General features: G+C 37.3%; 1 protein-coding gene across 5 annotated transcripts in view; it reads left to right on the top strand.

The window, feature by feature from the left end:
• Positions 1–25,380, top strand: part of LOC105479406 (leucine rich repeat containing 28) — a 129,069-nt gene that overhangs the window by 69,328 nt on the left and 34,361 nt on the right. For all 5 annotated transcript variants that reach the window (XM_011737340.2, XM_071100594.1, XM_071100596.1 and 2 more), the window contains one exon: positions 12,057–12,263. In XM_011737340.2, coding sequence (XP_011735642.1) covers positions 12,057–12,263 — 207 coding nt within the window. The remainder of the gene's footprint in view (positions 1–12,056; positions 12,264–25,380) is intronic.

Below are 25,380 nucleotides of genomic sequence, written 5' to 3'. Positions count from 1 at the left end.
GAGTGGGAAGTACACACTGTGGTTTGACATGTAAATGAATGAGTAAGTAATTAAATAAGTAAATGCAGGGAGGGAATAAATAAGATGCTACAATTGAGAAATAAGAAATCTGCTTAAAGTCAGGGAAGGCCTTTGTGAAAATGTGATAGTAACGTTCTGAAAGACAAGAAAGAGTCTACAGTTTGGAGAGTTGGGAAAGAGCATTCCTGACCGAGGAATAACAGATTCAAAGGCTCCGAGGGAAGAAATAACTTGACACTTCTTTGAGCCAGACAGAAGGAAGGACAAGGTAATTAGATTGTAGTGAGGTGGGGGAGAGAGGTGGGCCAGGGCTGATCTGGGACCATGTTACTGGTAAGATGGTGTTAGAGATTTTATTGATGTGCAGCAGAAAGCCAGGGCAGAGTTTGGGGCAGGGAAGGACCATGATCTGCCATATATTTTAATATCACTTTGGCTTCTGTGTAGAAAATAGATTGGAGGGAGTGAGAATAGAAGCAAGAAGACCAATGGGGAGGCTTGTTGGATGAGTTCAGGCAAGAGATGGTAATAGGCCGAGCTCAGTGTCAACAGTGGAGGTGGAGACACGAACAGACTCGGTATGGATGTTGGAGTGTGGCCTCCTATGGGGCCCTCACCTACCTTTCTCCACAATTTCTCTCTATTCTGTAGAGGATATAAGTTACAGTGGTGTTCCCAGATTTGGTCATTACCCAGTTCGTAAAATATCAATAAAATAAGGGTGTGTTTTTAAAAATATAGTAATATTTTTAAATTAAAATAATATGCTTTTAAAAAAATAATAAAATAATAAAATGCTTTTTAAAAAATAATAATAACGATTAAAAGGTTTTAAAAGGTATACTTTTCTTACCTGGAAAATTAACTTCAGACCCCCATTAAGGTCCAGATGCCATTTTACAGTATGCTAATCACATCCTAGTTTATTCTTTCAGCAAAGAGATAATGCCTCCTGTGTTCCAGGCACAGAGCTAAGGCATATTATTGCAAAGATGGGCAAGGCAGTCCCTGCCCTTTAAAAGGTCATGTCCTGGGGCAAAGCAAGCAAGAGCCAAATATACAGCTAAGTCACTATTCAACTTTGTGGAAAGAACCAGGCTACTGAGTTAGCTTGGGTGGATGGTGGCTAACAGAGGCTTTGACCACTTTGTTGATGCTGCTGATTTTTCTGTGGTATTTCTGTATTTAATTTAATTTCTGTTCTTTTCTATCATCCAGTAATTTCTCATAATTTCTGGTTCATGATGCCTGCCAGTATTTTTTTTACTGCTTTTGCAGATTCTCTTTCCCACCTCTTAAAAAAATGTACACTCAGAAACATCTCAGAATGGAAGTATCAAAGTTTGTTTGTATTATTAAGCATAATTTACCACAATTTGATTTTGGCTCCCTGGTCTGTGAGCATGATTCAGCTCACGTGTAGAAACCAGGTCCTTTCTAGATAGGCTGCTTATTTGCAGTGACCAGTCTGGATTTAAAAACATAAATATGATAATTCAGTGTGAAAGGATTTTAATCCTCATACCAGAGAATCGGGTTGAACTCCTTCTTAGGAAGATAATCATTTTAAAAAATGATTTTAGACTATATCTAGGATTCAATCCCAATTGTCACAAGGAATGTCTAAGAGGTTGCATTGTTTGATAATTGCAGTTAACTTAAGGGTGTGGGACATCCTGAATGCTGTTCTTAGCCTTAAAAATGGACTAATATTTCAAGTGAATCTGAATTGCTTTTAATTTTTTTATTTGTCTAAGGAAGGTAGTGCTTCCCAGTTTCTGAAGGTCATCTATCTCCCAGTAAAGAGCACTTTTCTCTGTGTTAGAGTTAACAAACATATTTGTGTTTGCAGTTATTTTCGTAATAAAAAACTACATCAATTACAGACGTATTTATATTGAGTTTACATTTAGAATATTTTGTAGTATGATGAACTGAAATTATAAACACTAACTTTTCTGTTGTGTATTATTGAATTATATGGGATATTTTAATCACTATTAACCTCCTGAGTTAGGTGTTACTCTTTTTTCTTTAACAGCGATTTGATGATCTAAATAGTTGAGTAAATAACCCAAAGTTGCATAGCCAATAAGTAACAGGATTATGGTTTGAACCTATTTGTACATACCAGAGTATGTACATTCCACAGCTCAGTCAAGAGAAAGAAAATGGATATAAAAAGGAAGACTTACTGTACACCAAATGAAATTTGGCATTGAAATGTTGTCTTTTATTTATTTGTACAGTAGTCCCCTTTTATCTATGGGAGTATGTTCCAAGACCCCCAGTGGGTGCCTAAAACCTCAAATAGCACTGAATCTTATATACACTACATTTTCTTGATCTGATAACCTAAATGACTAAGTGACTAATGGGCGAGGAGGGTAGACAGTGTGGATACACTGGACTAAGGGATGATTCACATCACGAGATTTCATCACGCTACTCAAAATGGCATGAAATTTAAAACTTATGAATGGTTAATTTTTGGAATTTTCCATTTAATATTTTCAGACTGCAGTTGACTGCGGGTAACTGAAACTTCAGAAAGCTAAACCGCGGATAAAGAGGAATTTCTATATGTTCTCAGCCCAGTGTGCTCTGGAGCTCAACTTAGAGCTATTTTTAGTGGTACTGGAAAAAGCAAGTGCTTAAAAATAGCAAGCCTGTTATTGACTCTCTGTGGTCACTAGCTTGGTGTGGAGTGGGTGGCTTCCTTCCCATTCCCATTTAAATTTTAGGTTAGGTCATTGTGCATCAGCGCAGAACTATGATTTAAAGGGAACTTACTGGGTTTTTCTTTTGAAATTGACACCATAATGTTATTTTTGTGCCTAATCTAAGTAATTACTATGTGGCAATAATAAAATCATTTTCAGGATACTCTATAAGTAGCTGAAAAGTTTCAAGGTATTGTATATTTAGCACAAAAGTAAACAATGCAAACAACTGTAAAGTTAGAGACACTACGGAAATAAGGTGTACAGACTTATGTTTGCTCCCAGGGAAGGGGTAGAAAGGATTGGGAGTGGTGTGAAAGGAGTAGGATTCTTCCAGGATTCCAAAAAGAATGCATTGTAACTCTATGTCAGTAATACAACATTAATTTCAGCATGACACAGCAATAAATATTTAAAATAAGCCTGTCAATTTCTACCAAAAAAAGCCTCCTGGGATTTTGATAGGGATGGTGTTGAATCTACAGATCAGTTTGGGGAGCATGCTATCTCACCAGTGTTGTCTTCAAACCTATAAACATGAAATATCTTTCTGTTTATTTAGATCTTCTTTAATTTCTCTTAGCAGTATTTTGCAGTTTGCAGCATATAAGGTTTGTACTACTTTCGTTCAGTTTATTACCAAGTATATAATTTTTCTTGGTGCTGTTGTGAGTGGAATTATTTTCTTAATTTAATTTTGAAATTGTTTTTTCCTGGTATATAGAAATACAATTGATTTTCTAATATTGATCTTGTATCTAGCAACTCTTTAAAACTTGTTTATTAGTTCTAATAGTTTTTGTGGATCCCTTAATTTGTATTTTCTACTAAGGATCATTTTATCTGTAAATAAAGAAAGTTTTACTTCTTCTCTTCCATTCTTGGTGCTTTTTGTTTGTTCAGTTTTTGCCTTCCGGCCTTTGCTAGAATCTCCAGTATATTGTTGGATAGCAATGGAAACACTCAGCCTGCTTGCCTTGTAGGCACAAGGGGAATTTAAGGGAGAAAGCACTCAGCCTGACACCGTTAACGTAGTGTTCTCAGCTCGAGGTGTTTTGTAGATGCCTCTTATTGGTTGAAGGAGTTGCCTTTTGTTCCTAGTTTGTTGAGAGTAGTTATCATGAGTGGATTTTAGATTTTGTGAAATGCTTTATTCTTATTCCGTGAACACGTATATTACATTGATTTTTCAGGTATTGAACCAACCTTACATTTCTAGCATCAGACCCACTTGTAGGGGAGAGAGGTGGGCCAGGGCTGATCTGGAGACCATGTTACTGGTAAGATGGTGTTAGAGATTTTATTGATGTGCAGCAGAAAGGGCAGAGTTTGGGGCAGGGAAGGACCATGATCTGACGTATATTTTAATATCACTTTGGCTTCTGTGTAGAAAATAGATTGGAGGGAGTGAGAATAGAAGCAAGAAGACCAATGGGGAGGCTTCTTGGATGAGTTCAGGCAAGAGATGGTAATGGGCTGAGCTCAGTGTCAACAGTGGAGGTGGAGACACGAACAGACTCGGTATGGATGTTGGAGTGTGGCCTCTTATGGGGACCTCACCTTCCTATTTCTCTCTATTCTGTAGAGGATATAAGTTACAGTGGTGTTCCCAGATTTGGTCATTACCCAGTTCATAAATTATCAATAAAATAAGGGTATGTTCTTTGCTTTTTAAAAAATAAATAAATAAAAAATGATTGAAAGGTTTTAAAAGGTATACTTTCTTAACTGGAAAATTAACTTCAGACCCCCATTAAGGTCCAGATGCCATTTTACAGTATGCTAATCACATTCTAGTTTATTCTTTCAGCAAAATGATAATGGTGCCTCCTGTGTTCCAGGCACAGAGCTAAGGCATGTTACTGCAAAGATGGGCAAGACAGTCCCTGCCCTTTAAAAGGTCGTGTCCTGGGGCAAAGCAAAAAGTCAGATATACAGCTAAGTTACTATTCAACTTTGTGGAAAGAACCAGGCTACTGAGTTAGCTTGGGTGGATGGTGGCTAACAAAGGCTTTGACCACTTTGTTGATGCTGCTGACTTTTCTGTGGTATTTCTGTATTTAACTTAATTTCAGTTTTCTGTCATCCAGTAATTTCTCACAATTTCTAGTTCATGATGCCTGCCAGTATTTTTTTTATTGCTTTTCTGGATTCTCTTTCTCACCTTTTTAAAAAAAATGTACACTCAGAAACATCTCAGACCCAGTTGTTCATGATAAATAATCATTTTCAGTGTTGCTAGCTTTCATTTGCTAATATTTTGTTAAGGATTTTTGCACTTATTTTCATGAAGGATATTGGTCTGTAGATTTCTTATGATGTTTTTGTATGGTTTTAGTATCAGGGTAATGTTCATAGAATGAATTGGGAAGTTTTTCCTCCTATTTTCTGAGACAGTTTGTGAACAATTGATATTATTTCTTCCTTAAATATATAATAGAATTGAAATAGTTGATAGAACAGAAAAGCAGGTTGACAAGGACCATCTGGACCTGGTCTTTCTTATGGGAGGATTTAAAGATTTAAAATTACGAATTCAGGTTTTTTTGTTTGTTTGTTTTTTGTTTTTTTGAGACAGAGTCTTGCTCTGTTACCTAGGCTGGAGTGCAGCGGCGCGATCTCAGCTCATGGCAACCTCTGCCCCCAAGGTTGAAGCAATTCTCCTGCCTTAGCCTCCCAAGTAGCTGGGATTACAGGTGTGTACCACCACACGCAGCTAGTTTTTGTATTTTTAGTAGAGATGAGATTTCACCATGTTGGCCAGGCTGGTCTCAATCTCCTCACCTCAAGTGATTCACCTGCCTCAACCTCCCAAAATGCTGGGATTACAGGCATGAGCCACTGCGCCAGGGTACTAATTCAGTTTTTTAACTTGTGATATATCTATTTAGATTTTTAATTACTTCTTGAATTTGGTAATTTGTATCTTTTTAGAAAGATAAATTGCTAATTGATTGAAATAAATTTGTTCATATTATAGTATGTCCTTTTAATCTTTTTAATTTCTTTAAAGTTAATAGTGATATTTCATCTTTTGTTCCCAGTTTTGGTAATTCAAGTCAGTTTTCTTTTTCTGTGCATGTATTTATTTGCTTTGGTTAGTCTAGCTAAAGGTTTGTCAATTTTGTTATCTTTTTAAAGAACTAACTTTTGTTTTCATTGACATTTTTTTCTGTTGCTTTTCTGATTTCTATTTCATTGATATCTACTATAATTTTTATTATTTTCTACTTATTTTGATTTAGTTTTTACTTCTTTTTCTCCTTTCTAAAGGTGGAAGCTTAGGAAATGGATTTGAGAACTTTCTTTCCAATACAGACATTTGAAGCTTTAAATCTCTCTCTAGTCATTTCCTTGGCTACATTCTATGAATCTTGATGTCTTGTATTGGTTGTTTCTATTTGGCAAAAATATTTTCAAAGTTTCCTTCTGATTTATTTTATTATTATGGGTTATTTAGAAGTGTGTTGTTTAATTTCCAAGTATGGGGATTTCCCAAATTTCTTTCTGTTGTTGATTTCTAATTTAGTTACCTTTTGATCAGAGAACATACTTTGTATGATTTGAATTCTTTTAAATGTGAGACTTAATAGTCTGGCATGTGGTCTGTCCTGGAGAATATACCAAGTCCACTTGAAAAGAATGTGTGTATTTTGCTGTAGTGTTCTTAGATGTCAAATTAGGTCAGTTTGGTTGCAGTGCTGATTGTAATCCTGAAAGATACAGTCCTGAATGTGAGAACCCCAAATGTTGAAAGATCAAATTTCCTAAAGATCAGAACTCCTAACATAAAATTCTGAACGTCACAATTGTGAAAGATCAAAATCCTGAATGTTGAAATCCTAAAAGCCTAATTCTAGGGAAGGAGTTTTAGTACATTTTGGTTGTACCAGGATAGTTGCATCATGTTAGGTGGAACTATTACCTTGTTATTGTCTTTATTTGGAAATTAGGTATGATTTAAGGAGACGCATATGAGTGCCAGGTTGACAAGGAGTGGACTCGTGGACTTAATTTTAGGTGTCAACTTGACTGAATTAAGAAATACCTAGAAACTTAGTAAAACATTATTTTGGGTGTGTCTGTGAGGTGTATTCCAGAGGAGACTGGCACATGAGTCTGAGTGGACTAGGTAGGGGAAATCTGCCCTCATTACTGGTGGGCACTATCTAGTACGCCAGGGGCCCAGAGAGAACAAATACTGCGGGTGAATTGGTCTCTGTCTCAGAGAAGGGACAGCGTTTTCTCCTGCTGCCTTAGACATTAAAATTCCAGGCTTGCCATCCTTTAGACTCCAGGATTTATACCAGCAGCCCCCCGGGTCCTGAGGCTTTTGATCTCAGACTGAGAGTTGCGTCATTGGCATCTTAGTTCTGAGGCCTTCAGACTGGGACTGAGCCACACTGTAGATATCCCAGGGTTCCAGCTTGCAGACAGTCTGTCATGGGACTTCTCATACATGAGCTGATTCCCCTAATAAATCCTTTCTCATATATCTGTATACATATCTTATTGGTTCTGTCTCTTTGAAAACCTCTAATACAGATTTGGTATTGGGGAAGCCAAGTATCATTCCTTCTTACCATATTCCTTCTAACACAATGGAAGGGATCAGTGAAATTGTTCCCTTGCAAAAACGCTGTGATAAATTAAGTGTATGCGGCTACTTAATGGTAAAAGATAAATTTTAAAATATAATTGGTGCTATGAATACAGAAAATCACTTAATTGTAGTGGTCAAGCAATAACCAGACTTTCAAATAGACAGCATACACTTCAAAAATTTGTAGACCACAACCACCCTCCAAATACAAGTGGAGAGAGTGTTTTGAAGATATTAGAAGTGAAAATGCAAACAAAAAAATACAAGAAATCTCCCCTGCCAAATTTTTCAATGGTGTACAACTTCTGCCCCTTCACACATAGTGCCAGTTTGTTATGCTGAGCATTTCATCTTCGCATAATTTCCAACACTGGAGGTATAAATTTGTAAACATTTCGAGAGTTCTAATTTGCATTTTTATAAATTTGAGTCCACGAAAGTGCATTATTACAATGTTAACTTTGGGTATAAGCACTGTGCATGTATGAAAAAGGTTGAAACTTCCTCAGTAAATGAAGAGATGTCCATTTTGTACATCTGCATATGTGAAAGATAACATTTCTTGAGATCCTGGCTCTTTGGATATGGATAACTGCGTATTCAGTGGTTGACCCGTCATAGTTTTTCATTGATCTCTTCAGAAGACTTAGGTTGTTCAACACGGTATTTCATGCATCTGACTGCAGTTATAAAGCTGGCGGCACACAGTTGCCAAGCATAGTGGTATGCATTTATGCATTTTGCTTTTTGACATATTTCCTTATGAATATGGTTTTTCTGCTTGTAGCTATTATACCTATGCACCTATGATTAATATATCTGAGTGTTTATACTTGCAAAAATATATGTTTTTATTGCCTATTTTATTGTGTAAAGTGACCTATCAAGTATTGTTAGGTTTTTATGTTTCTAAAATAAACCCTCTTTATAAAATAAATACATGTCTTTTTTTAAAAAGGAATTTTTAAAAATTATTTCTTTCCAGAATTATACTTTTAGGATTTTGATCTTTCAGGATTGTGATTTTCATTCAAGATTTTACACTCGGGATTTTGGATCTTTCAGGATTTCAACATTTGGCATTATGGTTCTCAGGAGTGTGTCTGTTAGAATTATGGCCCAGGCCCATTTGGCTGATTGTGTAGTTTTAAGTTTTCTATATTCTTGGTGGTTTTCTGCTTAGTTGTTTTATTTTTATTGAGAGTAATGTATTAAAATCTCCATCTATCATGTTGAAATGTCTGCTTGTCCTTCCAGTTTTGTCAGTTTTTTACTTTATATAATGTTGGACTCTCGTTAGATGTCTATGTATTTATAGTTGACTTATTTTTCTAAAGTATTATCCATTTTACTATTATGAAATATTTCCTCTTTGCCTCTTATAGTATTTCTTGTCTGTTTTTTTTCTGATATGAATGTAGCTGCTCTCTCTTATGTTACTTTTTGCATGGTATGTATTTTTTTCCATCCTTTTACTTTTCAACCTATTTGTGCCTTTGAATCATATTGTTTTTTATGCAGTTGACAGCCTTCCCATTTGACTGGGTTATTTAGTCTGTTCACATTTAATGTAATTATTGATATGATTATGTTTATTAATACATCACCCATTTTGCCATGTGTAGTCTACATATCTTGTATTTTTTCCCTGTACCTCTCCTTTTATTGCCTTTTTTAATGTTAGATAAATATTTTTAGTGTGCAATTTCAATTACTGTGCCAACTTTTTTTAACTGTATATTTTTAATTATCTTCTTGTTGCCTCTGAACATGATGAGCCATTTATCTATTGATGCTTTCAAGATTTTTTATGTATCTTTGTCTTTTATAGTTTGATTATGATGTGTATAGGTGTGGGTCTCTTTGTATTTATCCTACTTGGTCTTTATCAAGTTTAAGTCTTTTAATATTTCTCATCAAAATTTAAATTCATAATCACACCTTGTTGCCCCATTTTACAATAATGAAAAAAAAAGTGCAGGCCTTAGTAATTTTTGCAGCCATGTAAAAACACTTTTTTGCACATTTAATTATTTTTGAAATATGTTCAAAATCATTTATTTTACTTGCTTCCATGTACATTTTGATGGATTTTTTCAAATACCTTTAAGTAGATGGTTTGTAAATAATGCAGTTCAGAGGTATTGATGACATTTTAATTGTTTTTCTATAAAAATAAATTCTTAGAATTGGCATCAGCACATTTAAAGTGTAATAGTCTAGAAGCTTGTAACTGTCTTTGACTTTTTCCTATTTTATTATTTTTCATATTAAATCAAGCCTACCTCATGCTTTCGTTAAAATACCTCTGGAATTTGTCTTCAAATTCTATCGCACTGCATCTGTTCTAGTCAAATGCCTACTCGTTTTGTCAGCCTCGTATCTCCTTCCATATCATTGCTTTCTGCATATTTGCCTGTCTAACCTTTCCAAAAAACATGCCTTCATCCTTTAAGATTCTTCAGGAGATGTCATATTCTCACAATAGTAAGTCCAGGCTCCTCTACCCAATATTTATTATCATTCCTGTCTCCACCAAACTCTGTCTCTCTGTATTGAATTTATTTTCTGCTCTTCTCCCATTGGTCTTTGTCATTTGTTGGTCCCCAAAGAGCCCATTGTGCAAGCTGTATTTAGTTTTTCACTTGCATGCCTTTCCTCATGGTTTTAACCCCGCCCCCATGCCCTGCTGGGAATCCTTTACATGTTTTCTTTGTGCCTTATTCAAATTCCCATCTCCAGTAAATTTTGGAAGAGTTTCTCCAAGCCTTCACATAACCTTCTCTGAGCTCCTCTTGCACCTTGTTGGTTGTGTGTGATGTGCTTCTCAATGGCAGAGGCCTTGTCTCATTCTTGTCTTGACACTGCCCATGTTAAGTCTGGGATTGGTTGCTCTTCTCTCCCACATAGTCATTTTTTGATTTTTAAATTTAGTTCTTTTCTCTTTTTCTTTGTATTTCTTCTTATGACTTATAAAACACGATGATTCTTCCTCATGTTTTATCCCCACACACCCAAAATCAAAAGCATTTTTGTTTTGTGAAAGAGATAGACGGGCTTAGCAAGGTGGAATACTGTGCCAGGGGAGCCAAGCATGAAATTGACTCTCCTGTGCACTAGTTAAGTTCAAGTAGAAAACTCCCTTTCAGAGTCACAGGCTATATACTGAATCCTACCTGCCTGCTCCGCTGCAGGTGTATATTTTGTTCAGTATTGAGGAAATTGAGCAGTAATGTATGAACTTCCCAGCACAAATTTGTAAATATTAGAAAAATAACTACGAGTTAGGGTATTTTGGACTTGTATTACTTTTATAAAGTAAAATAATTATTTTAAATTCTCTAACAAAAGGTCTGTAGCAAAGATCAGCAAACCTTTTCTGTAAATGGCCAGCTAGTAAATATTTTTAGCTGTTGCAAGCCACATATGATCTCTGTCACGTGTTCTTTGTTTTTATTGTTGTTTACCATCGTTTAAAAATGTTAAAAAAAAAAAAAACCAGTTTCAGCTTGCAGGCAGGACAAGAGCAGGCCACAGGCTAGATTTGACCTGTGAGCCATAGTTTACCACCACCTGGTCTGTAGCAATGAGAAAAGCTACCCTGTTCAGTTGAGCATCCAAGATGGCAGAAGACTGTTATCCAGTAGAGAAGACATAGCTAATACTAATCCAACTGTTGTACAAACTGGAATGTGCACAGAGGGGTACTGTCAAGTGGTAGAACCTGGGAAATCTTAACCTAGGAGGAATGGCTCAGGAATAGGGACAGGATGAAAGAATGGGAAGAGTGGTCTTCGACATCTAAGTCTCCATGATGTGAAAGTAGACTTGTCCTGCACAGTGCTGACTAGGTCTTCAGTATAATGTGCTGTCCTGGAAAAGAGTAAATGTCCTTCCCCTAAAATGGTGATTTTTCCCTGAGGGACTAAGTTCCTTGTAAGGAACTTCCTAATCTTCACTCAAGTCTTACGTGATTTGATGTATGAAAAGGACCTAATTGTACTCACCATGGAACAGATGACAACTGTAGGCATCAATGATGAGGAAATTATGGAGTAAATGGAAGTATTTAATTTGGGAATTAAAGTAAATCTTTATAGGGTATGTATACTTTGGGTTTTTTAAAAGGTGCCACATGCCTAAACAATATCTAAAAATGTTAGTTAAACTGTATCTCATTTTATTGTTATAACCTTTACCATGATGAACATTTCCAAAAGACATTCTAATTTCTACTCCAGAAATCTATTTAGCTCATAGGAACAAGTTGCACTTACTTCATTGCTATTATTCATAAATCTCCTATTTTCTTCTTAGATGGATGGTAAAATCACACAAGTAGCAAAAACCAGGTTCCTTGAAGTGACTGTAATTGTTCTTTTCTCACCCTGGCAACAAACTTGACTCATCAAGATGTAGAAGCCACAGTGACAGACTTCTGGTTCCGATTCACCACTTTGTGTCTCTTTTTTTCTCCATGCCAGCCGGCCCTTTTCTCCACTTAAGAAATTCTGGCAGGGTAATTTAAAGACGTCCACCTAGGTTGGATTATTTGCATTTTCACCAAAACTCCTGTTCTTCAGCATTCATGTTTGTGGAAATAGTTGCAGCTACTGATTTCATTTGGTTAAACTGTTATAATATTGATTCATTTTGTTTATTTCAGTTCATAAGGATGCAATTTATCCTAATTTTGATTTTGGTTGTAGAGGTTGGCGATTTGAAGGAGCTGCAGACACTAGACATTTCTACCAATCGTTTGCTAACTTTACCCGAGAGGCTTCACATGTGCCTTTCTCTGCAGTACCTCACTGTGGACCGAAATCGTCTATGGTATGTGCCGCGCCATCTCTGCCAGCTGCCCAGCCTCAATGAGCTCTCCATGGCTGGAAACCGTCTTGCATTTTTGCCACTTGGTAAGTAATTGTGTTTAAAGTAAAACAGCCAAAGAATAAGATGGAAAGCTTTTGTTTCTTTGACTGGAACCAATTAGTTAGTTTCCTTCCTTGTGTTTATCTTGATGATTGCTTCTCTAAGTTTGTTTTTGCAGTGAACAAAGTGTCATTCCTAGTTAACAAATGGAATTTATTTCAGTGAGGGATTTTATACTTTAAAAAAGAAATCTGTGCTAAAATTGTGTTTAGGGACAAAATATATGAGATGATTTCCTCAGAGAAAGGAATTAAAGAGTGTGTGTATGTGTGTGTGTGTGTGTGTGTGTGTGTGTGTGTGTGTGTGTGTAAGGTATTGAACAATATGAAAAGATAGCTACTGGTACAAGTATTGGCTTAGGTGTTGACTTCTCCCTAGGAAAATTGGTATTGGGTATCCTAATAGTTAGTATTGCCAAATAACCAGATTACAACACTTTGAAGACCTTAAAATTGGCTGAACTTCCTGCTGAGCTAGAAAGTCAGCTTGACTAAAAAATAACGTATTATCCACTGTAGCTGTAGCTGACTCATTTTGACATAATATATGTCAAAGTACATGGGCCTTGAATAAAACAGTACATTTATTTTGTAGATAGCTGAATAATTTTGTTAACTTGTAAGAAACAAACGTGCCACTTAAAAAAATTTAAATATGAGGCCTCTTCGAAACTTAAACTGTCACAATAAGCATCATATGATTTTACTCATAAAAGCATTTTTATAGTGAATAATTCATCTCTGAGGGCAGTAAATAATTTACTAGTCCCTAAAGGAAATATTTTCCAACATAATACAATGCACATACTATTTTCAATTTAATATGTTCAAGGTAACTTTAAAATACTGAACACATTAAAATCAATTGAAGTGATAATCAAATTTAAGGAGATTATTTTTTTCCATAAATATAATTACGTTTTGTACTTATAAAATTAACAAAATGAGGCCGTTTCAGAAGCAGGCTACATTTCTAAGAAATCAGAGCTTCTTTCAAGTGAGAAAAATATAAAATATAAATAGATTTTTAAAAATAAAGGTACCTGCTGCTCTAACCCCACAGGTCATGCATAGACCAATTATGGTGGACAAGCACCAAATTACAAATCTAGAGATCCAGGTTATAGCCTGATTCCACCATTTCACAGTGTGTGACCTGGAGTAAGTCACCGGAACCTCTCTGAGCTTCATAAATTTTATTTTCCATGAGCCAGACATCATATTTATCCTGCTTCCTTTATAGTTATTTTGAAGTCAAATATGATAGTTTATGTATAAGAATTAGAAAGCACTGTACAAATGTAGATGACTCTCAAATGAGAAGATACAACTTGTAGATTACCATATCTGACTTAAAAAATGTTTACTCTTGAGCCAGGCATGGTGATGCATACCTGTAGTCCCAGCTACCCAGGAGGCTGAGGTAGAAAGATCACTTGAGCCCAGGAGTTTAAGGATGCAGTGAGCTATGACTGTGCCTGAGAATAGCCACTGCTCTCCAGCCTGGGCAACATACCAATACCCCGTCTCTAAAAAAAATTGTTTTTACTCCCCTCACATTCACCTCATCTCCTTGTAGTAAGTACCTAAACTTGTACTTACCACTTCCTAATGGAGATGGAAATGTGACCTATACCAGTGCCAACTCCCTTCCAAGTGATTGCCAGGATGTTGCTGTCAGTGCTGGCAATACATGAGGGAAGGCAAGGAGGGAGGGAGGGAGGGATATAAAGGATGTGATGGTTTTATTTGTGTGGCATAGAATGCAACTTACTGGCATAACACCAGATTCAGAGTAAAGTTGCAAATTTCGTTGTAAGTAGCCTTTAACCTACTGTGGTTTGACTTTCAGACTTTCAGAAACAGATTAGCTTGTTAAGTCTGGGGTTGCCCATGCTACTATTCATAATGTTGTTGTTATTATAGACAATATACATAAAAAGGAGTGTTTCCGTGTGCAATAATGGTATTATGTATACTACTATGACTATTTGTAAGAATAATAATAGCTATCAGATCCGGCCACTGCATTCCAGCCTGGGTGACAGAGCGAGACTCCGTCTCAAAAAAAAAAAGAATAATAATAGCTATCATTTATTGAGCACTGAGCCTTCGGCCAGGTATTCTATTTAATATGCTCACTAATTTAGTTATTACAAAACCTTAATGCAAAATCTATTATTATAAAAGTTATTGGCAACCTAATTTTGCAGATAAGGAAATTGAGGCTCACAGAAGTTAAGTAATCTGCCAGAGTCACAGCTAGTAAGAGACAGAATTGAGCTTTGTCTGATTCCAAACCTACATTGCCACATTGGCATGCTGTCTCCATATTTCAGACATGGTCTCTCTACAGGGGGACCTTATTTGGGAATAGGGCTGAACCGTATTGAGCATCATCTTGTTTGTGGCACCGTATTGTTTGTGGCAGTTTCCAGTGTCAAAGTTTGGCTCTGCCATTTTGGGCTCAAGATACTCCTAGTGACACTCTTGTTGGCCTCATTCAATATATCTCTCTATTCACTTAACAAGATTACCTGCTGGAGGCTAGTGCTTTATCTCACCTACCCACTCTGTACACCAACCTGGTGCTCCCAATTACTTGTTTCCACCTGGCCTTGTGTCAGTAGCTTCTGCATCAACAGAAATCTTATAAAAGCCTAGGCCTGAACCCTGTTATCTAGATCTATCTTGGTGCTAGTAACTCTTCTTCCATTGCCCGGCCCCTACAACTTCAGCAGAGCTCCTGGTTCCTTAATTTGGAGGTGTGCTCCTAATAAATTGTTTTTCTCTTGTCTTGGTTATTCTGTTACATATTCTTTGTCTCAGCTGTAAACCATTCATACAACTACTGGCTACATTGAGCCTGCCAGAGTCTGATCCATAGCCCTCTTCTCTTGTCTGATACTCAGATGTGCTCTTACCACAATGCCATCTGGTTCTAGAGCCCTAGCTCTGCCTAGATTCCTGCACACAATTGAACTCCTTAAGTTGAATGACTTTTGTTTGCTGCAGCTGGTTACTGTGCCCTTCGCCTTGCCTATTCTGCCTCCTTCACTATGGTTCCTTAGCCTTGGCTCCTCATTCCCCTAGTCATTGGCTACTCATTCCTGCCTTTCTTTCAGCAGTGACACAAGCTGAGTATGTGCCAAGGTGGCAGTGGTGGTGGGAGAATAGAGGGAAGCCATTCCCATAGGAAGCTGACCACTGTCATGTTTGGGGCCCTGGGAGTGATGCTGTGTGTCATGCTGAATGCTTGCAGCAACAGAGGACCCAACTTGCAGTGGCTGGTGCAAGTTAAAGAAATGGTTGTTGGTAGAGAACTGAGTGCTACATACACATGGCTAGTCTGCTCTTCTGCCTTGGCACCCTCAGTTATTTATTAGGGCATCTTCTGTATGCACCATGCTAATGGCCGGTGTGGCTAGGGAGGTGGGCATCTCTTCTTTGGTACACAATCTTCAGTGGTGAGTTGAACTATTACAGAGTAGCTTCTGTCTCTAGGTTTCTTGTTACTCCAAAGCCTTGCCTCTGTGTCAGGAGCAACTTTCCTTTGTGAATTTGTGAATGTGGTGTCAAAGAGCTTTAGAGGCAAGAGGGTCTACTCTGCACTTTGAGGAGGATGCCTTATGGCAGTTGAAGTAACCACAACTCCCAATCTTGGCCTGCAGATAGCCCAGGATAGGAAGCAGCTTCCACAAGGCTCTGGTCACCATCCTGGCTCATAAGGCTTACAGCCCTGGCAGAATATGGGCCTGTGAATAGGTCTTACTTTACTTTAGAAAAGCATACAAGCAAGAGGATGATGATGATGAAGATTATCCAGTATAAAAGAAGCAGGCTACCTGAAGCAATGCTCTGTCCTGGTCTAAAACTGGATTCTTTGAGAACAGCAGGAAGAAAGGATCAGGGAGCAAATACAAGCCCTGGTGGCCTTGCTGCATCTGGTATACTGGATATTCTTTGTAAGAAATGGATGAGACAGCTAGAGAGCTCTGTGTGAGGTCACTCAAGGAAGGCTTCAGGAGACTGGAGACAGGATAATCCACGGAGATGAAGAAACTGAAGCTGACCAAAATAGCCACAGTTTCCTCATTCTCGTCTTTCTGTTTCTGGGGGTATTTTTTGCCATCATGAAGATCGATTTGGAAATTGAATTCAGTTCTGTCTTTAGGAAGAAAACAATTAAATTTATACACTTAAAACCTTTCCATGAACCTTTTTCTGAAAAACCAAAGCCATCTAATGCTAAGAACTATCTGGGAGAGAGCCAAACAAAGCATGCAGCCTCTGATACTGCCTTTTTTTTTTTTTAGAGAACTGAACTGTTCTTAGAAACTTAGCAAATAGGGGTATCTCTTTACAGTAGTTTGGAAATACTCTGCACATACACACAGGCACACACTCACATGTACCTCTAAGGTTTTCAAATATTAGAAGGCTTCTGTGTTATAAGAGCCTTGATCCTATAAGAATAATACAGGAACTTGAAAGTTTTATGAAACGAATGCTGTGATATCGCTCCCTATGATAGGAGGTGGGAATCTTATTTTGGGGAGCCACTTAATGAATTCAGTTTCTTGCCAAAGAAGTGTGACTTAGGAGAAAACCAGTCTTCAAGTGGCTTCTTAAAGAAATGTAAGATTATAGCCTCTTCAAAAGGTAACTAAAGATACCATATGTAAGGGATGACTTAAATCACTTATAATACTGTCTAACCCATTAACAGTCTTTGAGTATGTTTCCCTAAGTCACTTGTAATACTGTTGAAACCATTAAGACTCTTTGACTGTGTTCTTCTTAAGATGAAAAGATGCATCAAAAGAAAAGGATGTTCCTATTATTACTATGCTAGCACAACTGAGTGACAGAAGATTCTACAGATAGAAGCTTTGTTCACGGTGGTGACTATCAGCAAGGAAGAGGGGAAAGCAGTCACTTGAGCCTAGTGCTATGAAATTTAATAGCGGCCTCAAAACTTGAATATTTGCTTTTGATTCAATATAGCTCCGTTAACTAAATAACTCAGACAACTGCAACTCATTTCTTGGCTTCTGAAAGTGTAGGGAGATATAAAGAAAATGATTTTTTTCTCTGAGGCTTTTTAACCATGCACTTCTGGTTTTCATTGCATAATTAATAAGTCCAATTATCCACAACTTACTTAATGTTGAATAATAGATAGAAGGATTGTGAGGTTGCCCATTCACAAATTGACTATGGAAGAGCATCCTTTAGTTAGCTCCCAGGAAATGCCGTGTCAGCCAAACTCAATGCCAGTAACTTCTGTAGTTTAAGAAAACAAGAAAACAAAAGTTGTACCCACATTAGCGATGGAATTCTTATTGATGTTAACTTAAAAAACAGTGATTGGGCTGGGACCCGTGGCTCACTCCTGTAATCTCAACACTTTGGGAGACTGATGTGGGTGGATCACTTGAGGTCAGGAGTTCTAGACCAGCCTGGCCAACATGGTGAAACCCCGTCTCTACTAAAAATACAAAAATTAGCTGGATGTGGTGGCAGGCATCTGCAATCCCAGCTACTGGTGAGGCTGAGGCCCAAAAATCGCTTGAACCTGGGAGGTTGCAGTGAGCCAAGATTGCACCACTGCACTCCAGCCTGGGCAACAGAACGAGAAGAAAAAAAAAAAGCGATTGAATTCGTAATCAGGAACGTTTGGCACAGGACATTGAGATTTACAGAATAGCTTGTGCATAAACCACCATGTAGTAAGCCCAACAGCTAGTAGAAAATAACTTTCTACTAAGGAAAATTAACTGGGTTTCTAAACCAGCCCCAGAGTTATCTCTTGGAGATTCTAGTAGTGTTTATTTTATTGGGAAGAGTTATTCTGTGTGTCAAGGACTTGTGCTACATACCGAAATGATGTTTGAAAAATATCAAATGTAAATAGATTTTTAAAAATGAATGTATCTCTGCACTAACCTAAAATTGTTTATAGAACAATTCTAGCGGACAAGCAAGCATGTGAGTGCAGAGATTCATGTTTTAGCGTGATTCTACCAGTCCTCCAGACCACACTCCATGACTTTGATAAGGGTATAAAGCTGGCCCTTTGTCACGTAACAGGAGAACACTCCAGTTTTTTATAGTGGTAGTACTTGTATTTGTTTGTAGGAATTGGATGCCTTATGTAGAAAAAATATATAGCAAGTAATGGTGCAGTTTTAGAAACTAGCTCCTAGGCATTTTCAAAGCACATGCTGAAATCCCTTCTCTTTTTGTAAATGGCATATAAAAGGCACAAATCTGTTAACTGTACTTGTTTTTTCTATTGTCTCTTGTTCCTACTTTCTCTGTATTTGCTTAGAAAGTCAGGAAAAGAATTGCTGTTTACTATTTTTTAATAAAAATTAAAGTCCACACAGTAAAACTATTTAAACTTCAATCTAGTATTGAAACTAGTTGGAAACCAGTTAATAATTTCCTAATCTCAGACTTACAGATGAGTGTAAACTGTACTGTACTGAACTGTGAATGTATTTCATCTGCCGTTTGAAGAACTGTGGCCTTGACGTCATTATTTAATGGGACCAATTTGCAGAATTTGTGACCTTAAGTAAATTTCAGTGAAGAACTTTATTCTAGTACGGACAAAAAGTCCCAAAGGTTGGAGTGAGTTCTGTGTTTGAGTAGAAGGTGTGATACCTGCTTTCAAAAAGGGGACCCAAGCTTGTGACAAAATGATGTTCTACAGTAATTGTTGGGCAGGTCTCTATGTAATGAAAACAGAGAAAAGAAAGTCTTGAAAGCAAGGTTCAAAATCTAGTAGTGGGAAGAAATGAGAGAATGAGTCTGTTAACAAAAATCCATACAGATCTTTCAGGAGAAAAGTTAGAACTCTAGAATGCAAATTTTGTCAAGGAAATGGATGTGCAATGCTTTTTTTTGAGCTCTGTCTTTTTGTAAGTATTTGTAACAAAAACTCTTCTTTATCCTTGTGCTGCTTACTCTTCTGAGCCGATTCTACTGTCTTTTTTTTTTTTTTTTTGAGATGGAGTCTCTCTCTGTTGCCCAGGCTGGAGTGCAGTGGCGCGATATGGGCTCACTACAACCTCCGCCTCCCGGGTTCAAGCGATTCTCCTGCCTCAGCCTCCTGAGTAGCTGGGATTATAGGTGCATGCCACCATGGCTGACTAATTTTTGTATTTTTAGTAGAGATGGGGATTTCACCATGTTGGCCAGGCTTGTCTCGAACTCCTGACGTCAGGTGATCCACCCGAATCAGCCTCCCAAAATGCTAGGATTACAGGCGTGAGTCACCACGCCCAGCCTATTCTACTGTCTTCTGACAGTGCTTTGTTTTTCTTTCATTGCATAAGGGTTTTTCTCTTGTTTCGGTTTTCTTGGGAAGTTAACGGTTATTTCATGTGGCTTCTGCAGCAAGGGCCAGACGTTGACTTACTATGCTAACGTATGAAGAGAAAAGTACAGCTAGATTAGGTGAGCTTTAAGTGAACAAATTTGTATTTTTCTCTAAGTTTTGGAGTAGGATTTAGGGGGTGGGACATGATTAATGTGAAGAAAGTGAGCCCTGTTCTCCCAAATATCAGTTAAAAGAAAAAGAAATGCTGCTCATTCTTAGGGCACAACGTGAAGCTTAGAAAAATAGTAGTATGAGGGCTAGCACCATGAGCAGAATGTTTACCAGGAGTTTTTTGTTATTCTGGTTCTGGAACTCACAGCTTTTTAAATAGTGACAAGAATGTGCAGTACTAGTGAAGTCTGGAAGATGTTATGAATTGACTTAAAAGCAAGAATCTAGAGTTTCCATCAGTCATAGCTTTCAGTGAAGTTTTAAGTTCCAAACAAACCAGAAACACAGGCACATAGTGCAGCTGAGCAGCAGTTCAAGGTACAATGCAGTGAAGACATTTTGCTCTTCACACAGGCTGCCATGGCAGGGTTGTATTTTCGAAGTCCATACTGGACAGTCAACCAGTTTCCTTCTCTAGGATCTTCTCTGAAGGAATTCTTGGTATTTCTGCCATAAATCTGTAAGTTAGAACTAGCCCACCAGTTTTCTAGTCCTTTAAAGCAAGCAAAGAGAAACTTGGTTCATCACTTATCTCCTTGGCAATGTCTGCTTCAAGATCCAACTCCGATACTGTACCTGGATGCTTTGGGCAAGAACCAGCTCTCTCACCCTCAGCCCCCAGGCATCCTGCTAGGTAGTACCACTCCCTGCCCTGCATGGGAGTGTCCTGCTTGTATAGAAATAATGTGTTGGGGGAGGCTGTCTAACTTCCATCATGGTGAAACAGGCATATGTGCCTTTAAATCCCCGCTCTACCACTTAATAGCTGTGTAATCTTGGACTTAGGAGGGTTATTTAAGTCTCAGTAATAAGGTAATATTAGCACCTACTTCATAGCACGATTGTGAGAATAAGATCCATAAAACATGTATCACTTATAAATACCACATAAGCATACAGTCAATATGAACTGTTTTTACTCTGTAACTAAACTGTAAGGAAGTGTAGGAAGTGTGTGTCTTCATGTTTGGACCCCAAGCATTGAGCACAGTGCCCAGCCCACTGCTTGTCATCTCTTTGTTACCTGAACTGTGCAACAGAAATAGAGATGCTGCAGCATGAATATTTAAACCAACAGCAAAGGAAGCCTGCAGTCATTCAAATTCATTAAAATCTATTTATTTTAATTTAACAGTTGGTGATCTACCATGTATAAAGTTATCTTATTAGATTATAATTCACTGTGAGGTCTTATTTTGTAAAAGCTGAATAGACTAGAAAGACAGTGACTTTGTAAGAGAGTTAATGGAATCTGTGTGTTGTGTGTATTTAAAGAGGCTAGCACTTAAAAATTTATTACTCTGAGAAAGTGGTTGAAGGGTTGTCTTTGTAAAAAGCATCATGTAGGTAATTTAAATTCATTTTAAGAATTATTTTGGAATACACTGTAAATTATTCTGAATTTATTACTAAGAAGCCCACATTTTATAGTATTTAAAGCATTGTAATTATGACTAATAGTATCTCTGATTTATTGAACTGTGATAATTGGTTTAACATTGATAGAGCATTCCAAACAATTTATTTTGGTTGATTGCTTTGATGTTGTTGTTTCTTTTGGCCCATCATTTTGTTGATGAGAATATACATTCACCTTTTGATAAAATAAATGAGTTTCATACTGGTCAGCATGGAGTAAACACAGACCCTGTTCTGTCCTCTCCTGTGCTGTCATTCCATGCTCGCTTTTACAGTATGGTTAAAAGGGCAGTAGTCTGAATACACAGGAGCTTTTTGTTCCATTTTCAGCCATGTGGACTGCATATGCCAGAGCCTTGAGGTTGAAAACAAACAAACAAACAAACAAACAAACAAACAGAATTGGAGTTTGTGCAGGACTCCTAGATTTTGCTAATTTCTAAGTCAGAAACTCTGATCCGTGAGTTTGGAAGAAAAAAAGGAAATATTCTGGACACAGTACAGTACTTTAAAAAGCCACATGAAAAAGTTCTTTATGGCCGTAGCATCTATGCAGATGGACAGCTTCCTTGCTTTATAAATTTTACATACTGAGCCTTTTTTGCTCAAGAACTTTAAAAAATATTATTGCATGATATATCTATTGTAAGGTATTGGTGCATTAATATTAATAAAAGGAAGAAAACCACCCCAGTGGTTAGTAGATGAGTGATCTCTTCCAAAGTTAATTATTGAGTGAAGGTTTTTTTGTCTCAAGAATGTAAGAAATATCTCAAAGCCTTTTCATGAAGTACATGTTTGTATTTCAGCCTCGTAGTGATTACGAATGCCATTCCATTGTGCTTGGGGTTTTTGCCAGCCGACTGCCTTCTGGCCAGGATCACGCTCTCAGGAGGCTGTCACAGCACCGCCTTTACAGCCTGTGACCTTGCCTGGCGCTGTGGTGTCCTGGCCTCCCCACCAGGCTGTGCTGTGCCAACTAAAACTGCAGAGCTGCCTGGTTCTCTTCATCATCCCACACTGTTTTGTGATCTCCTCTTTGTATTCAGAAGTAGGAGGTAAAAGACTAAGATGTATCGAGTACCAATTATTTTGCCAGGAATAAAGCTGGGCACCATATATGTTGTTTAATCTTCGTAACAGGTCTGTGAGAAAGGTACTCTTATCCCCTTGTTGCAGTGGAGGAAACAGGCTCAGAACATTTCATTTCCCTTCATGTCAGGAAGCAGTTAGCAAGTGGGGAAGCAGGATTCAGACTCAGTTCTGACTCCAGCACCCACTGCATTATCTAATTTCAGTACTGCCATTCCCTACTCTTTATCAGATTGTGTATTTGGAAAATTTAAGTGTCTGTATTACATACTCATGTCCATGTGGCATTATGCTGCCTAATGTATAATCTGAACATAGCAGGTACTGATTTTCTTTCAGCTTTAACATAAAATAGTCTGTTTCATGGTGGGCATATATTAAAAAATTACCTTCCTCAAAGTAGCCAGGAGGTACAAACTGAATTATCTGGAATATGGAAAAGCGAAGACAAGATCTGAACCTAATAGCATTTTTAAATTATCAACTCGTTTTTTCCTATAAAACTAACATAGGGAAAGACGACTAAACTAGTAAGAGGTAGCAAGTGCCAGCTTTTATTTAACTTTATTGTGTGATCTTTGCATGTCACCTCATTTAATTTGCACAAGCTCTTTTGCAGTATAGAGAAAAGAGGTGCTTCCTCTGTCATGTCTCATTTTGTGTCCTTGGTTTGAGGGGATAAATCATTGTCTCTAGAGGCTGTTGCCTCCAACTCTTTTCTGTGCAATTAAAGTATAGAAAAGTGTTACTACCATTTGCTGCATGCCAAAGAGAATTCTCAATTTTAATTGGCCGCCTTCTACTGTAGGCACGTACTTCCAAATATGTCACTTACTAATAAAGAGAACAGTAACTGCCATATATTGGAGAAGGTTGTGTGCCAAGAATTCTATTTGATAATTTTTAAACCTTGTTAGCAATTCTCACTAAACCTGAGGACAGCTTTATTTTCCCCATTATACAGATGAGGAAACTAAGCCACACATTTAGTAATTAGAACAAGGATTCAAACCCAGGTTGTCTGACTCCAAGTCTGTGCTCCTGCTCTTTTAACTAGTATGCTCTGCCCCTTACCATTGCATATACCCAAGTAAAGAATATTTCCTGCTTTCTGTGAGCCCTGCTCAGATTTGTCTTTCAAGGGGCTCTGAAAGACAAATCTGAGACCAGAGATCATTTGCATTTTATCAACGCAGTTTCATTTTGGAAAAAAAAAAAAAAATTCCAAGATGTTCTATGTGTTTTTAAAGTCTTCTATTTGTGACTGTAGGATTTGTTGAGCACCTTTTCATATACCTGTTGGCCTTTCGTATATGTTCTTTGGGAAAATGTCTGTTTAGATGCTTTGCCCATATTTTAATTGAGTTGTTTTTCTGCTACTGAGTTGTAAGAGTTCTTTATGTATACCAGAGAAGTAGTGAAGAAATAAAATAGGCATTTTTAGTACCATGTTGAGGCCTTTTTTATGCAAGTGGATTCTGGTATTTATAGTTTTCCCATCTATATTTTATAAATGTGTTGCCTTTTACACCAATAGATATGTCCATGAATGTTTACTTAAGTTAACAGTATGCAATATTTTGGTAATTCTCTAGTCTGATGCTTAAAAAACATATTGTATGCTGATTTAAATATCACAATTGTTTTAAACATTCAGTAACCTTGCAACTGGTAATATTGAGGGACCAGGTACTGTTACCCCATTTAACATATGAGCAAACAGAAGCTCTGCTCACATGCCTTGTAAGTGAATAGTCAGACACATGAGTCCTCTTATCCCCACGGTGAGCAAATTATTCTCTTCAGTGACTTATTTCTGAGTTAGCGCCTCTTTTTTTATTTTTTATTTTTTTTAGCAGGGTCTCACTCTGTTGCCCAGGCTGGAGTGTAGTGGCGCAGTCATGGCTCACTGCAGCCTTGAACTACTGGGCTCAAGTGATCCTCCTGCCTCAGCTTCCTGAGTAGGTGGGACTATAGACGTGGGCCACAATGCCCAGCTAATAGTCGTTCGTTCATTCATTCATTCATCCATCCATTCATTCATTCATTCATTCATGTTTTTTGAGACAGGGTCTTGCTCTGTCACCCAGGCTAGAGTGCAGTGGTGCAACTGTGGCTCAGTACAGCCTCGAACTCTTGGGCTCAAGTGATCCTTCTGCCTCAGCTTCCTGAGTAGCTGGAACTATAGGCATGTGCCACCACTCCCAGCTAATTATTTTGTAGAGACAGAATCTTGCTGTTTCCCAAGCTGATCTTAAAATTCTGGCCTTAAATGACTCGTTTCCTTTTGTTTTAAGATAAATTACATTTTAATACAATATTTTAAGAAATAAAATTAATGCAAAGAAATCCATGGTAAACAAAATAGCAAAAATCTGAATCAAGACAGGATCTGGCAATGCCATGTTGAGACATTTGAAGCCCAAGGCAAAAGGAAGAATGTGCACTCCTATGATTTTTTTCTAGAACATTAATTTTTTAGGGCATTAAAGTACTTGAAAAAATATCAAAAACTGAAAGTAGGTGTATTAAAACTTGACTTTATTCTAAGTTTAAATATTTTGTTTATACTAAAGCCAGAATTCATTGTAAATTTACTTCTCCAGCTTTAATGGAAGCATACTTATCAAAAATATTTTCATTACAACCATTACCCATTTAAAAAATACATAAAAACCTGTATACGTGGTACACATTTTTCCCTTCCAAATTGTATGACCTCTGTTCGGTGTTATTTTCCATTGAAGAAGGTTTTGTGTGTGTGTGTGTGTGTGTGTGTGTGTGTGTACTTTTTTTTAAGTAAATTTTCTTATGTATATTTCAGGTTTATAACATGATATTATGGGATACAAATAAATAGTAAAGTGGTTACTGTAGACAAACAAATGAACATATCTATCATCTCACATAGTTTTTCATGACAAGAGCAGCTAAAAATATATTTAACAAAATTCTGTAATACAGTACAAGTTTATTAACCTTAGTCTTCATGTCGTACGTTAGGATCTCTGAACTTGTTCATCCTACATG

The sequence above is a fragment of the Macaca nemestrina genome, chromosome 7 (genome assembly GCF_043159975.1).
Source record: "Macaca nemestrina isolate mMacNem1 chromosome 7, mMacNem.hap1, whole genome shotgun sequence".
In the NCBI taxonomy this organism is placed as follows: Eukaryota; Metazoa; Chordata; class Mammalia; order Primates; family Cercopithecidae; genus Macaca; species Macaca nemestrina.
This window is presented reverse-complemented; position numbering and strand designations above follow the sequence as displayed.